Genomic DNA, 16,901 nt, shown 5'->3' with positions numbered 1-16,901 from the left:
CAGCTGACAGCCAGGCAGTGTCCGCCTCCATGGAGTCCTGTGCAGGCAGTCTGTTCAGATGCGAGTCAGATGGCCCTGGGGCAGGGGTGGGAGCTGCCCCAGTGGAAGAGGGGGTCGGGCTCTGTAACATTCCAGGGGCATGCTCCCGGCTCCCCACCGGGACGTGTCTGGGACAAGAACCCCATGCTCGGGAAGCCCAAGGTTCTGTCTTCCTATCAGTTCGCGTGGACTTCTCCTTCCTCCCGGTCTAGGTGTGATGGACCAGTCTTGGGTCAGTCTTATCCTGAGGAGCACAGTTGACGTATCTTAGCAGGGTACCCGAATTAACCAAAGATCAAATTCTCCTGCAGAAAGGGAACAGATGTATGTCAACCCTTCACCTATAATTCTTAGTCCCATTTCACAGGAAATAACGCTGAGGTTTAGAGAGGTTTCTCAGCTTGCCTCAATCACGTAGTCAGTAACCCAGCCAGGACTTGAACCCTGGCCCACTCCAAGTCCCATACTTTTCACCAAAATGTGAGGTGTAGGTTTCTCATTCTCTCCCATAGCATATCTGTGTTTATCTGACTATTTGAAACAGGAACTTGAAGTCCGACACTGAGAACTACTGGTCCTCCTGGAAGAAGCATAGGCCTGGCCTGTGGTTTTGCCCACACTGCTAACTCCATGTTGAGAAGCTCAGCACCAGCTACTAGTAGGATAATAGAGACAGCACTAGCTCCTTGCTTTTCTCTGAGAGCCCACATTTTGAGTAGAAGTTTATGGAGAGGGGATAAAAAGGCAGGTTTAAGAGCAGCAGAGCCATCTGAAAAGAAACGAGTACCTGCTACCGGTCGCAAACAATTCTGCTTTGCATTGTGCCTTTCTTTTTAAATCACCGCCATCCTGTAGCACCAATCCTAAGCGCTCAAGGCGAAGCATGTAGCTTTTACTGCAGTTCAATTCTGCGTATAAAATGCGGTTTATATATCTAGATTTTATTGCAGAAGCCATTCAAGCAATGTGCCATTCATGCTCCAAGTAGAAAAGTAAGCACTTTAAGACACTGTAACGATACTGTAATATTGTTTCATTGGGTGTTTGATCAACTCTCAGATTTTACCAGGCATCGGAACTATCTGTTGACGTCCCAAAGTTCAGAACGTGAGGAAGACAAATGTTAGGGAGTTTTGTAGGCAGGATGTGAAATGGGTTGAGTGAAACAGTATGTTTAAGTGCAGTGGAATTTATGATGAATTGTATTGAAATAGTCAAAACACAATTGATGGAGGGGGACAGGGTACATAGAGGACTTGAGGGGGTTGGTTATGTTCTGTTTTTAGCCTGGGCAGTGGGCACAGGTGCCAGTTTTATTACCCAGATGCTTTCAAACACTCAGTTCACTAGGCTTTCCATTGCAGTTTTCAAAAACGCAGTTGATAAAGTCTGCCTGCCAATAATACAGCCCAACTGTCATGGCTCAGTGGTTGAGCATCAACCTATGAACCAGGAAGTCACAGTCTGATTCCTGGTGAGGACACACGCCCGGGTTGTGGCCTCAATCACCAATGTGGGGCATGTAAGAGGCAGCCAATCAATGATTCTCTCCCATCATTGATGTTTCTATCTCTTTCCTTTCCTCTCTGAATTAAAAATATATTTTAAAAAATAACAATACAAAAAAGATATTTGCTCTTTAGGTAAGAGATATTTCATAGATTGTTTTGAATCTTATATTACACTAGAGGCCCAGTGCATGACATTCATGCACAGGGAGGGGGGGGGGTGACCCTCAGCCCGGCCTGCACCCTCTCCAATCCAGGACCCCTTGGGGGATGTCCGACTGCCAGTTTAGGAGACTGGCAGTCGGACATCCCTCTCACAATCTGGGACTGCTGGCTCCTAACCACTCGCCTGCCTGCTTCTGCCTACCAGCCTGATCACCCCCCAACTGCCCTCCTCTACCGGCCTGGTTGCTCCTAACTGCCCTCCCCTGCCGGCCTGGTCACCCCCAACTGCCCTCCCCTGCTGGCCTGGTCACCCCCAACTGCCCTCCCCTACTGGCCTGTTGGCCCCCAACTGCTCTCTCCTGCCAGCCATCCTGTGATGATGTGAGGATGGCCATCTTATGGCAGCTCTCTGTGGCAGCCATCTTGTGATAACATCGCACGTGACGCCAGCTAGGCTTTTATTATATAGGATGAATTTATAAATGTTAAGTTATGCAGTGAGGAAAGAACAGTTTGCATACTACTAACCTAAGAGGAGTGTTGAAAGAATAATTTTGAAGTTCCCAAGATGAATTGTCAGGAAAGCCCACTTTTGCCTTTAGGGCAATAAAATCACAGCAGGAACAGATCCTCAGTAGTGCTCTTCCTCCTTGCACTGAGCTCATCCCTTCCTCTTGAATGTGCCTGGGCTGGCTGACTCGGTCATTCCGTAAACCCTCGCTGAATGGGCCTGCAGTGTGCTAGCAACCGCTGCGGGACTAGGCTCCTTCCTTTCAGCTGATGGCTGCGGAGACAAGGCCTTCCATCAGTGAAAACATTAAAAAGCCCGAAGGACAATATGAGAACCCAGAGTCAGACACAAGAATCAGTTTTCTTTTTTTTATATATATATATATATATATTTTATTGATTTTTTACAGAGAGGAAGGGAGAGAGAGATAGAGAGTTAGAAACATCGATGAGAGAGAAACATCAACCAGCTGCCTCCTACACATCTCCCACTGGGGATGTGCCTGCAACCCAGGTACATGCCCTTGACCGGAATCGAACCTGGGACCCTTCAGTCCGCAGGCCGACGCTCTATCCACTGAGCCAAACCGGTTTTGGCAAGAATCAGTTTTCATGTGACCATGATGCTAACCTATCTACAAAGAGAGCCCTCTCTCCCTGGGTGTGGCTGGGAGCTTGAGAATGGGTGGGCTTTCCGCAGGTTGGAAGAGAGAGAGGACCTCCCAAGAGAGGACAGGGCTTGTCACTGACGCACTGCTGCGGGTGCAGGTGGAATCTGTATGTGAGTTTCCCACAAGGAGGGTTTGCCTAGGGAAGAAATGGGCCTGGCTTTGAGGGACCTTAAACCAACCAGCTAGCAGATGCTTTCATCGTGCAGGAAAACGGGTTCTGTTGTGAGCTTTGAGAGTGGGACAGACCTGTGAACAAGCCCCTATCCCAGGAGGGGGCATCGTCAGACTCGGGGTAATTGTCACAGTCCTCCTGCTCTGTAAATGGCCCGGTCACTCACCTGCCGATGTCCCTTCAGATTCATGACTGACGCTGCCCGCCGGGAGCAGGAGTCCCTCAAGAAGAAGATCCAGCCGAAGCTCTCACTGACCTTGTCCAGCTCCGTGTCTCGGGGGAATGTGTCCACGCCGCCACGCCACAGCAGTGGAAGCCTTACTCCCCCCGTGACCCCGCCCATCACGCCCTCCTCTTCATTCCGCAGCAGCACCCCGACAGGTGAGTGGCTTGGCTCTACCCCCTGGTGAAGAGTGAGTGTGAGTGTGTGTGTGTGTGTGTGATGTGTGCTGGGGGCCAGGGATAGGTGGTAATTCAAACCCACCTTTTTGACCCTTTACTAGTCCGGGTAGAGTTTGTTGGTTCATTCATCTACTTATGATTGAAAAAATATTTGTGAATTACTGTTCATCATATGTATGCAATAATGGATTTATACTTTTCATGCCCTTACCATGTCTTCTGTGCAAAGGGATAGGATGGCTTGGGTTTGCACAGGTGGAGGAGTAGACAAAAAAGATGGCCACGTGTTGATTATTGTTGGAGCTGGGTGATGAGTACATAGTGGTTCAGGACACCAGTCTCCCAATCTTTGCTTCTGGAAAATAGTTCCCATAATAAAATTATTATTATAAGAATATTTAGAGTGCCTCCCCCGCCAGGCAAAGGAGACCCGTTCCTGTCCCAAAGAGCTTGGGCCTCGTGGAAGATGTTGGCCTTCTAGGGGGCCCACAAGCACACTCTTGTTTTCCCCTCCCCAAAGTGCAAGTCACTGAAAAATAAAACAGCAATCAGAGGTGAAGTTCAAAATCAACTTTATTAGTGCAGAAAGCTAACCTGCTGGACGGAGCATGGATTCATAGCTATTCATAGTAGGTCTTCCAGGGGGTTAACTTATTTCCTAAATCACCCTTCTAGCTTACCTCGCAGTGCACGCAGATCTGTGTGCACCCAGCCCTCCACCGAACATGCACCGTACTTCTCCCAATTCAGAGATCCATTGAGTCACTGCTCCCCGGGGGCAGGAGTGAGGAAAGATGGTAGAAAGAAGCTGGAAAGGTCCCTCCTTTTCTTTTTCCCATCTGAGAAGCAGGGAATATATTTGTCTTCTCCCCAGTTGGAGTATAGGCGCAGGTATTAACCAAATAAATGCACCAATAACTGTGACACTGTGACCATGACAAGTGCTCTATGGAGGAACTCAGTGATGGGAAAGCATCCAGAGAGAAGTCTGGCGGATCAGGGAAGGCTCCCCTTGAATGATGAGTGGGAGGCAAGGCTGACCGGGGAGAGGAGGAGCAGCTGGTAAAGGACTCCCTAATGCGTGTGGGGAGATGCTGGGTTGAACGAAGGAAAAATGGTTTCTCTGAGGCAGGGCCTTCGTATACATTGTTATTCTCCAGGGGGAGAATTTAGTAAAATCTCCCAAACTTAGTTGACTCCAATTCTGGGACCTCTTTTCCTGGGGGCATCTTGGGGGCTCATGGTGGACAGACACCCTGTGTTCTGTCAGGGTTGGGCGTTGTGGAAACAGGATCGGTGTCGGAGGCAGATGGACCGGGGTTCCTACCTGAACAGCTCCCTTCACCAGTTACTAAATACACCTGTTCCATAGATGTCTGTGTCCCAGTCTAACGTGTAGCCCATGTATGCACCCGGCGTCCAATAAATGTTTGTGCCGTCCGGAGTCTTCATGTGGTGGCTTCAGGAACAGATCAGGGTCATTCTTCCATAGAAGATGAGTCGGTTCCTTTGTGCTGGGCATTTGTCCATCTCCTTACGTTGGCCCCCATGCTTCCCTTGTACTTTATTCTGCGAAGATTTACTTTCCAGCATGTTGTGAAACGTTTACCGTGTGAATCTAAGGCATGCTGTGAGAATGTAATTCTGTGATCATCTTTTCTGAGTATTTCTATGAAGACTTATTCATACAGAATATGAATTAAGGGGCAGTTATGCACCTGGGTGTGCTTTATACATGACTTAATACTGACTGACTCGTGGTCCGCATCAGATAACCATGGCTGCCTCGGTCAGTAAGTTTCCTTAGAACCCCAGGAAAATCAAGACAGTTTAAAAGTGAGAGTTTATTATTTTTCATGTAAGAATGTTCGGGAGAAATGGAATCATTCATTTCCTTTCCCTCAGACCTAAAGAAATCTTTCTGACACCTTGCCTATTTTAGCAATTTCCCACCGCGAGGATTAATTTATGTTGTGGTAAAGATGTATCACTTTCAATCTGTCAAGATCATTGGTAAGTTATTTGCTGCTTGAAGAATGTTCCATGTAAACATCAAAAATTAGCAGGGGAAATGGTTTCTTAAACCCCTACCCTGTACAATTTTGATTGTGTACATTTTTCAATGTTTGAAATGTTATTTTACCTGTAGTTAGAGAGATCAGCTTATTTTTCCTGACTAATGTGGTTTCAGTCACTTTCGCTGCCAGGTTATAAATAATATCCCATGTTTCTGCCTTCTGAATTTACTCTCCCAAGTTCCATATTCAAGGCACATTCCTGGTCCAGAAGTAAGTCATCTTTGGAACATTTCATTTACAAAACATTCTTTTTTTAAAAAAAATAATATTTTATTGATTTTTTACAGAGAGGAAGGGAGAGGCATAGAGAGTTAGAAACATCGATGAGAGAGAAACATCGATCAGCTGCCTCCTGCACATCCCCCACTGGGGATGTGCCCGCAACCAAGGCACATGCCCCTGACCAGAATCAAACCCGGGACCCTTCAGTCCGCAGGCCGACACTCTATCCACTGAGCCAAACCGGTCAGGGCTACAAAACATTCTTTACAGTTCACTGTCGTGATGAGACTGGGTCCGAGCTCGGCTTCATCTGGAGTCTTGGGTATTGCTTAGGTATTCTTGGAACCAAGATGTAGTTTGGAATTTCTAAATCCTAGGAGGTTCTTGTCATCTCTTCCTTTTCATTTCCTCTCCTTATTTGCTTGAATATATATATATATATATATATATATTTGTTTGTATTTTAAAAGTATTCACTTAAGCAAAGGTTAGAATGGTTAAAATTATAGATCAGCACACTTTCTATAAAGGACCAGATGGTAAATGTCTCATGCTCTGCGGGCCATAGGGTCTCTGTTTCAGCTATTCAGCTATAGAATTACACACACAAATGGTTATGGTGTGTTCCATTAAAAATTTTTGTACAACTTTATTTACAAACACAGGCCTGATTGGGCCCACAGGCCATGGTTTGCAGATCCCTGATTTAAATCATAAAGATACAGAATTGAAAGATAAACATAATTGAATTCCCTGAAAATAAAATGTTAAAACAATTCATACCTTTCTCCTGATAATATCTGGAGTATAATTACTAAGGAGGAGTGGCAGCTGGCATGTGTAGTGTTTCCTGGCTGTGCTTACCGTATACTTTATGTATGGTGCTGTTTTTAATCCTCACACCAGTCCCAGTGAGACACCACTATTATTTCCATGTACAGATCAAAGACATAGAGGCTTAGGAAGGTCAACTTGCACTAAGCCCCATGTTTACCTGTTCAAAAAGGTGGTCTTTCTAGTGGACTCACACTTGCTCTCCACATTCAGACCTTTTTAAAAACTATTGGACCTTCAGTCCTCTAGCTGCCCCAATTACTGCTTGTCAGCTCCAAACCCGAAATACAGCACCTGCTAGGACACTGGGACTGTGGTTCACCCTCACTCACAGGAACTATGCTGCCATCAGCTTGTCAGAACTGCAGAATTTGCTGGTTTCATTGAGTCAGAGTCTTCCTTAAGGGTGAGCTGGAGCTGACTCCAGAGAGCCAATCTATAATAATAAAAGTATAATATGCAAATCGATCGAACAGCCTAACAGCAGAAGACCGTCCAGACGAGCTTCTGAACAAAGCCAGGGCTGCAAGGTCCGAACCCTTGCACATATTTCGTGCATCGGACCTCTAGTTGTTAAATATTCCGGTTTTCAAACCAGTTAAAGGATTAGCTTGAAATTGGCCATGGGGAGAGTATTTATACCAGTGAAATTAGGACATGCTACCTGTCCGGACTTCCACACGCCCCACTTTACCTTTATACCACTCTCTTTTCCTTTTAATACTTATCAGATTAATCTTACTTAGTTTGTAATTCAAGGGATCAGGGGCCTAACTATGTCTGTGAATCAGCCTAAAGCAAAAATCAATCACTAATAAATAAATATTGGCCACTGCAAACAATGGATTGCTCCACAGCCATTCACAACAAAGGTATGGGTCATTGTGAAGTGACATTATCCAGTTATAAAACTACATATGAAGTATGATCCCAATCTTATTTTTTTTTTTTACTTCAAAAATGTTAACTGTGGTTACTTTAATGTAATGGGGAAATAGGCACTCTTTTTTCTTTCCTATTTTCTAAAATGAGCCTGTATTACTTTTGCAACTAAAACAACTGTTCAGTACATAGAACCAGAAGATACAGACAAGATGGTTCTGACCCTGCTTCCCCATCCCCTCAAAAAGAGAAATTAATCAATTTATTTCCTTCAGATTAATTTCATGGCCTTTCAGGGTTAGGGGGAAGGAGGTCATTCTCTAGGAAGGGCCTTTAGCCAGCAGATTGTTTTGGTTATTAGAGTGTGTAGTTTAGTTGAAAAAGTAATTTCTTTTTTTCCTGTTCCCATATTTGCCCACTGGACCTCTTCAAAGAGTGACTCTCAGATGGAAATCACTTGGAGAATTTTTCATCCCTTTGCCTGGGCTCCACCCCGAGACTCTGACTTGGTTGGTGGGTGGGACTTTGGCACTGGTGGTTTTAAAAAGTTCTCGGGGTTAACTCTCACCTGTAGCTAGAGTTGGGAAACCACTGCTTTGCAGTGTGACCGTCCAGTTGTCCTAGCTGTATTTTCTTGCTTGGGTTAACATATCCCCACCTTGTCTGGAGAAAGGTGACTGCAGCCACTCGCTTAGCCTCGGAAATGAGTCCAAGGGGACTGAACAGATGCGCGCTTGTGTCTTAATGGAGAAGCCATGGAAAGAGTTGGCCGGGTTTCGGGTTATAATAGCGTTGCGTAGTCTCTCCTGGAAAATATTTGTATATATATTTTGGCTGACTCGGGGGGAAAAATTCAAGTACTAAACCAGAGAAAGGCACCCAAGGAAATGAAACCTGTGTGTGTGTGTGTGTGTGTGTGTGTGTGTGCGCGCGCCCGCGGACGCTTTCTAGTCCAAGCTACCTATAACAGTGAAGTCACAGCTTATATCTATTAATGCATTATTTAAGTTTCTTTATTGTGTTATTTCATGTCATATTTCTGTGTCTCCTGCTATTTAGCCTTATAGTACACCTTTAACATGCTTTTATGGCTTCTTGCAATACATTATTCAAATGATAAGGATTTTGAAATTTTCAGGAGAGACTGACATACAGCTAGTCATTTTAGAAAGTAAATGTTTCCCTCAGGGTGGAAATTACTTATAGAACTGGTGGAATTATGCTTGACATTTAGAAGCGTATGCCTTCATTTTTAGAAGGCAAAATAAACTTAAATAGGCTTAGTAAAGGCAGAAAGTCTCAGAGAAGAAAAAGATAAATTAAGGTAAGATCTAAAATAACATACCTCCCCCACGCATCCAGAAGAAGAGAATGAAATAGGAAAAATCATGGAGAGATAAATCCTACCCGGTTTAATGGTGGAAAATGAGAAAAGCAAAGCAAACTATTTCAGCCTCACTGAATTTTGTGACCTATTTATGAAATTCCTGAGGCCACGGTTTGGTATTTCTAGCAGGTCCTGCCCTGAAGAGTTGAATGTCTGCATGAGGCCTAGGAAACATTTCTAAAACCTTCCTGTTCAAAAGCTGGCCTGCTTTATGGTTCCCTGTCCAGCAGTTGCAGTATTATCTGGCTTAGTTAGGGTCAGGGTCTCCAACACACCCTTTCCTGGACTGAGGTTTGTTTGCTTGTTTGTTTATACTCCACTTTGTCCTAATCATTGTTCTTTCATCTTCTTTGTTGATTGACTTGTAAAACCTTTATCCTGCTTCCTGAGTGTCTTGTGGTTAATTTGGCTTCCTTCCCCACCATCTCAGGTGGCTACTTGTGTTTAATCTCCACTTGCTACTCAGAGTGTTTGTAGAGTAAGGATGGCAACCTCGAAATAGTATTTCAATGACTGTTTCATTTGTAAGAGCTTCCGAACAAAACATGTTGTGTTTTTACTTGAAGAAAACCATCAAATCAGTGATTTGTAATACTACTACGACTAATAATAATAACAATATAATAGATTACAGCCCTTTATAGTGCACAGAAACATTCATATTCACCGTCTAAACTGATCCTTATTAACCTGATGGGACACAGGGCAAGCATTATCGTAGCCCACTTTAAAGACTCAGAAACTGCCCAGTCGACCTATGAACCAGGAGGTTCGATTCCCAGTAGGGCACATGCCTGGGTTGTGGGCTCGATCCCCAGTGTGGTGGATGCTGGAGGCAGCCGATCGTTGATTCTCTCTCATCATTGATGTTTCTCTCTCTCTCTCTCTTCCTCTCTGAAATCAATTAAAACATATTTTTTAAGACACAGAAATGAAGATTCATTGAAGTGATAACTTGCCTAAGTCCATGTGGTGCCCAGCTGGAGTTGATCCTGGTTTCCACACCACCAGGATTTGACAGCTTTTCCTTTGGCATAATTTACTGAACATCTATTTTGTTAGAGGCACTGTGCCAGCTCTCAGGGACACAGAAAAGCCAAAGGCTTTTCTCTAATCCAGGGGTTCTCAACCTGTGGGTCTCGATCCCTTTGGCAGTCGAACGACCCTTTCACAGGGGTCACCTAAGGCCATCCTGCATATCAGATATTTACATTATGATTCATAACAGTAGCAACATTACAGTTATGAAGTAGCAACGAAAATAATTTTATGGTTGGGTCACAACATGAGGAACTGTATTTAAAGGGCCAGAAGGTTGAGAACCACTGCTCTAATCCTTGTAGATTAGAATTTACATCTCTCGGTAGAAGCATTTTATTCACGTGTAGGACAGACACCTCATGAATGTGACCTGCACACAGATGGACTAAATTATCAGCATGGACGTTTAGTAAGGCAAGGCAGACACACGGGGTCATTCTCTCTCTGCTGGTTTAGTGCGGCGATAGGCGGTATATTCACATCCAGAAAATGTCTAGATCTTGTAAGACAAATGTACATTCCGAGGGAGAAGGAGGAAAGTGAGAGTGGAGGGGAAGTGGTTTGGGCCCAGTTTTACAGGCCATGGTCGTTTGGGAATGTCAGCCTGGGGATTGGTAAGCAGCCCTGGAGATGTTGACAGTGGGTGGAATGTAAAGCCTGGGCCGCCTTCCAGCACTTGGGAGCAGGGAGGTAAAGTGGCGAGAGCCTCTGGCCTCAGCGGGACCTGGATCCAGATCTTGGTTCTGCTGCTTGAGAGCTAGATGGCCTCACACCCGGTACCTGTCTTTTGTGGACATATGTTTTCATTCTTCCTGGGTCAATGCCTGGAGGGGAATTACCAGGCCAAGGTCATTTTGGTCTTGGGGCCTGAAGAAGCCGTGTGACGGCCTCCTCGGCTGGGAGGAGGAACGGTGCCTGGAGGGCGCTGTTCCCCCAGCTGCTCCGAGGCAGGTGCAAGGATGTATGCAGCAGCTCTGTTTCCAGTAGCCCACCCTACTCAGTAGTCCATCTGCTGGTAAATGGATAAACAAATGGGATCTGGTTGTACAATGGAATACTAGTTAGCAATAAAAAGGAACAAACTACTGCTACACAGAAAAATGGGTGAATCTCCAAAACATGATGCTGAGTGAAAGAAGCAGACACGAGAGTACATATGAAATTCCAGTACAGGCCGACCGACCTGTGACCATAGAAATCAGCACAGCATGGACTTGAGGGGAGGGGAGTGAGGAAAGGTGTACACGAGAGCTCCCTGGAGTGCTGGCTGCAGTCCAGACCTTGACTGAGGTCTTGGTTACACAAAGGCAGACATTGATCAGACCCATCTCATTATGTAACTAAGATCTGTGCATTGTACTGTATGGATTTACCTCAGTTGGAAAAAAGGAATTGGTGGCCCAGGCAGAAATGAGGGACCAGAGCCCACAGCTTCCACCCATTCCTTGACCCGGCAAGTACATTTCCTCTGCTGTAAACAGTCATTAAGAACAAAGGAAGTAAATAAATGCAGTAGTTAGAGGAGGCAAATCTCTGGAATTTCCTCCCCATTAAAGAAAGACCATAAACGGAATCCTTTAGTGTCCGCTTTCTTAGCTTAGGAACATGCAGGAAACAGCCGTGCAGCCACATAAAACAATTGAAAAACATGGGAGAGAGAGAGAGAGAGAGAAAGAAGAGAAGAGAAGAGAAGAGAAGAGAAGAGAAGAGAAGAGAAGAGAAGAGAAGAGAAGAGAAGAGAAGAGAAGAGGAAGAAGAAGCCAGTTGCCATACCCTGGGTCTTAGGTCCCAGTTAGAATTGATTAATGACTGATAGAAAGTCATAACATCTGGATCTCTCAATATCCAAAATGTAGATAATGCTTCACAATGTTGATAATTATAAAGTGAACGCTGCCCATTTTCAGCCCACATCGAGCACAGGTTCTGTAACAGGCAGCCACTAGATAGCAGCTTATCTTCTGATTCAATATTTGCAGTAAGAGAAAAGTGTCAATAATTTACCTTCTGATGAAGATATTTTTGAGGCCTACCATTTTAGCCGTATCACACTTAACCATTGACATTTAGTTATAACCCTAAATTTCATGTATACTATTCACAGTTATTGTTTCATCAAACTCAGTAAAAATAGTGATTCTTACTGTTAAGAATTCCCACCAGGAGTCTCGAAGGTCTTTCCCATCTTGTTTCGCCTGGTGCTGGAAACACCATGAATGGCAAGGCTTTAGCCCTCGAACCTTGTTGCCGTGTGTGTGTGTGTGTGTGTGTGTGTGTGTGTGTGTGTGTGTGTGTCTCCCAGCAGGGGTCTCTGCACTGGCCAAAAAAATATCAAGAGCCATCACAAGGCAGAGTTATTTTAAAGGGCACACATACAGACGGTGCCGCTCACACCCTCTCTGAAAAAAGAACGCAGTCTCTTTAAGCCGAGGCCCTGCGCTCACTTGCATGCCAACAGCCATCAGTGCACACTTCTCGGTCATTTTCCTTTGAATGCGAGTACCAGCACCGAAATGTGAGCGCTCAAGAGAGCGGCCTATTGTTGGCCTGGGAAATGGTGCGATGCCCCTGGAAACACCCATAGGCGCTCAGGCCCAGCACACCTCTGCCGGGAAGGTGATGGAGATTTAACGCCTGCTGGACTCACCAAATGTGTGTGTCTCCAAAGAACCTTTCTCTTTTCCCCTCCCCTCTGAAACCCAGCATATTAAAATCAGAGGAGCCCTTTCAACTTGGTGGGTATCACGGCAGTGAACGTATTTAATGTCTTTTCCATGTGGGCCTGGTTTTAACAATGGAATGATCCCCAGGCACACCCAGCTGCACGGCATTAAAGAAAGAATCTGCAGAGAACTGGGAACGCTCTGAGCTCATTTGTTCTTGCTGAAAAGACAATCAAGGTACAGAATCTCCCTGCTGCTTCTTCCCAAGGCTTTGTTCAGACTTCTCGGAAGTGCACTCGAAGGGAAGGGGTGGTGTGTGACAGGAGGGAGAGACGGGCTGCTGGGTCCTGTCTGGTGCCAGGGAAGGCAGGGTTGCTGGTAGTGCCACCAAATCCTGTTCATGTCTATTCATCAAACCAGCACCAAGTCGGCTTGATCTCATCAGATCCAAGATGTGTTTCATACTCCGCTGGGCTGAATTAGTAATGCTCTCTTTGGTATGGAAATACACATAGGAAATCACCCCCAAGATATCAAATGGGGGGTCGCCTGGCATTTGACATCTGATAATGCCCCTGTGTGCTGTCTTTTCTATCTACATATCCCTTTTTTTCCTAAAGACAGAAAGGGTAGCCAGGGTGTACCAGGTGGTTACAGGCCCCAGAGCAGGCTATGCTGGGAGAAACTGCTTCTCTGCTGTCAGGATAACTTGGGGTAAAGTAGCTAAATAGTGCCTGCCATTGTCTATCCCTTGCTGGTTTGGCTGAGTGGATAGAGCGTCAGTCTGTGGACTGAAGGGTTCTGGGTTGGATTCTGGTCAAGGGTACATGCCCGGGTTGCAGGCGCCATCCCCAGTGTGCGGCATGCAGGAGGCAGCTGATTAATGATTCTCTCTCATCATTGATGTTTCTATCTCTCTCTCCCTCTCTGAAATCAATAAAACTATATTTTTTAAAAAACAAAATTAGCATAATTTTCAAATAAGAAAAATACATGTAGAGCAGATTTCTTTTGTAGCAAATAGTGAACATCATGGTTTCCAGTGAGCCATTGCGAGCTCTCTGAGCTATGCTGTAACAGTTACTGTTAAAGTTCCAGCCACAGTGTTTGAAAAGCAGTTGCGTAGAATCTTCAGCCCAGGGGCGGAGGGACCTGGACCAGCTCGGCCCATTGGCTTGTCCAGGGCTCTGTCTGCAGGCAGGATGTGCAGCCTTCCAAGTCTAATGCACTAACAATTATGGGGACAATGCCGGGCAGCCGATTTAGGGTGATGTTTGGGGACATGATCAAGATCCTGTACCTTAACTAGGCCCCCAAACCACCCCCTTAACTGGTCACTTTCTCCTATTACACAATGTTCTAAGCCTTTATTGTGCTGAAAGTCGCCCTGAAAGTCACCCAATGAAGTGAGTTTTGGCAGAACTTGATGCGGTGAACAGTGTTTCACTGCCATTAGAGGGAAGCAGTCTTTGAAAAAAGTGTTTAATTAAAGCCACTTGGTTTCAGTAATGGAAGTGTGCAATTTAGAACAGGCTATATGGTACCAGAAGGAAAATTATTTTCTTAAGACTAACAAAACTTGACAAATGATTCACTTTTAAAAGCAGAAAATGAAAATGTTGCCGCTCCGTTGGGAGCGAGCTGCCAAGGGCTCTGGCTGGGGGTTGGTTGTGACAAGCTGGAGAGGGTCCTGCCACCACCTGTGGGCACACACCTCAGCCCCCGGGGCTTTTTCCCTCGCAGATGAATAAGCCCCTTTTGGAAACGAAAACCATAAAATTAAAATTATGAAGTAACTGCAAATATAAAATTTGGGATTAAAAAAAAATTTTTTTTAATAAGTCAGAGTTTCTGGAATAACTATATAATGAGTATGCATTACAGACACATAAATACATCCTTGGTAACTAATACATGCTACTTGGCAATTAAATAGCAAATTAAAAGTTTAATAGAATCCAGTTAACACATTTGTAAATAAGCTATAGGGCCGTGTTTCCCAAAATGAATAAGGAATAAATATTCCAGAAAGGATTTTTCCCCTTCCTTTTTTGCTTCTCAACAAAGATCTGTTTCCTGGCATCCTCGGGAGAGGAAGGTTTGCCAAGACTAGAAAGCTTGTCCTTCGCCCCGTGGGAGCCCTTTGGGCTAAAGCTGTAAAGGTGGCATTCTGATACCCATGGCCATTTTCGTTCTGTCAGGCAAGCTGAGCAAACTGGAAAGTGAATTATGCTAAACATAAACTTGAAGGAGCTTCAACTGCGTGGTGGTTCTGCCTCTTTAAAAATAGCATCGCACAGCCTCCTGGAATTTCGGTTCACACTGTCTGTGTTCTCTATCATACACTAGTATATTTTGGAAAAGGGACAGGACTGAAAAGCAAATAGATATTTTCCCAGAACACTTACCAGCAGCCTCATTTTTCAGCTTCCAGAAGATGGTAGTCTGTGGCTTCTTCAGAGGGATACCAGGTTCCTGTCTAGAAGGTGAACTAAGGGGCCTGAATTTGTTAACCTACTAAACCACATTGTTATGTCGGTGCCCAACTAATGGTTGTTATAGATTCTTTTCCTGTTCAGAGAAAGATGCTCGAGTCTGTTCCGCACACCTGTTCTTTGAGGCTTATCGTCAGTCATCTTCCCTCTGTGTTCATGGTGCTTACCAACCCAAAGGCCATGACCTGAAGTTCACTCAGGTGACCTGAGCATGATGTTAATAAGGCTGAGGTCACGGGTTTAATTCCCATGTGAGCCAATTCACTTGCTCCATCTTGGGGCCATGAACCATGCTAGTTGAAGGTCAACCACCAGGTAGGGTGGTCCCTTGAAATCTCTAAGGATCGGGGAGATATGGGAAATACACAAAGGGCCAATCCGGTTCTCAGAGATGTGCCTCACCCTCTGGCTTAACCCACGGGATCAAGGTCAGTGTGAGAATATCAAGAGTATGAAAAAAAAAAACACCTCAAAGCCACGTGTCTGTGAAGCACTCTGAATGGCCTCAATTTATTCAGTGACAAAGCAGCAGTATTGCTGTAACATGTGTGTCTTCATGGCCTTTTGTGTTCAGTGCAAATGTCTTTAGAATATTCAGGAAAAATGGGAGACTAATACAAATTGGTAAAAGTCATTGGCTTATGACTGGGGAGGCCTCAAACCACTTTGTTGCCTAGAAAGAACAAAGATTCGATGACTTGGATGGAAGGGGGCCAGTTCCACTTACTGCTCTCTTTAAAATGACAGAGATGAGAGAGAGAGCTGCTCCCGCCCCTCCTCCACCCGTGGGAAAGAATTCCTGCAAGAGTAGCAGGTGGGTGAGACAGTGGCTTCATTATGTAAGTGGTCATTTCTTAACACCCCTGAATGTAGGAGGTGCATTACTGCCCCAAATCCTCCCAATTAAAGAAAGCAACGGAGGAAAAACACATGGCAGGTAGCATCAGAGCTAGGTAGAGATCATCTTGGCGCTTGAAATTTGTAAGTTGTGACCAGCATTCTTTTTTTAAGAAGTAGAGGCCAGCCGATGTGCTCAATGGTTGAGCATCAACCCATGAACCAAGAGGTCCCTGTCCAAGTCCTGATCACGGCACGTGCCCAGGTTTTGGGCTAGATCCCCAATAGGGGGGGCGTACAAAGGAGGCAATTAATGTTTCCATCTCTCTATCCCTCTCCCTTTCTCTCTCTCTAAAAAAAGAAAGCATATTTTTTTATTTAAAGAAAAAGAAAATAGATGCTTCACACTTGGTAATGATAAGTATTATCTGGGGAAACTTTTAGTTTTGTGTGTGGTTTTCTGAGTTGTGATATAAAATGTTAGTTTTTTACTGGGTCACGGTCAGACATTTGAAAGCCAATGATCTAGACTCCCTTCCTCATATGAGTGTAGTGTCAAGCCCAAGGTCATGTAGCCAAATTGGTCAAAATAATACCAAAGTCCAGGCTTCTTACAAGACACTGAGTGTGCTTTCATAATCAGTTGTGTTATATTCCTAGTTCTCCATTCATGAGACTTCATTAGACCTGACCCATATGTTTCTTCTGGGCCTGCGGACCCTGGGATGTCCCAGACTCCCCATGCCCAGAATGAGCACAAGGTCCCTCACTAGAGTTTAACCACAAAGAGGGGAAAATGCCTTTTCTCCCCAGGCCTTTCTTGGTAGAAATTTCTTCTTTGTGAAATTAGCTATTGATCTTAGGCACTTAGCATGCAAGACCATCACTAGGTCCATCAGAATGGAGTAAAAGTGGGAGAAGACACAGTCTCAGGAACGTAGTGGGAAAGAGAAGAGACTGTGTCCCAGCAGCAAGACCAGTGAGAAAGCTGCCTG

General features: G+C 45.0%; 1 protein-coding gene across 4 annotated transcripts in view; it reads left to right on the top strand.

The window, feature by feature from the left end:
- Positions 1-16,901, top strand: part of JAZF1 (JAZF zinc finger 1) — a 299,872-nt gene that overhangs the window by 255,576 nt on the left and 27,395 nt on the right. For all 4 annotated transcript variants that reach the window (XR_011472676.1, XM_070424488.1, XM_070424490.1 and 1 more), the window contains exon 3: positions 3,250-3,446. Coding sequence is in view for 3 of the 4 variants with exons in the window: in XM_070424488.1 (XP_070280589.1) it covers positions 3,250-3,446 (197 nt within the window). In the remaining variant the exon portion in view is untranslated. The remainder of the gene's footprint in view (positions 1-3,249; positions 3,447-16,901) is intronic.

The sequence above is a fragment of the Myotis yumanensis genome, unplaced genomic scaffold (genome assembly GCF_028538775.1).
Source record: "Myotis yumanensis isolate MYYU_CA2020_CCGP unplaced genomic scaffold, mMyoYum1.0.hap1 SCAF_9, whole genome shotgun sequence".
Lineage (NCBI taxonomy): Eukaryota > Metazoa > Chordata > Mammalia > Chiroptera > Vespertilionidae > Myotis > Myotis yumanensis.
Note: the sequence above shows the minus strand (reverse complement) of the source record. Positions and strands in the feature narration are given on the sequence as shown.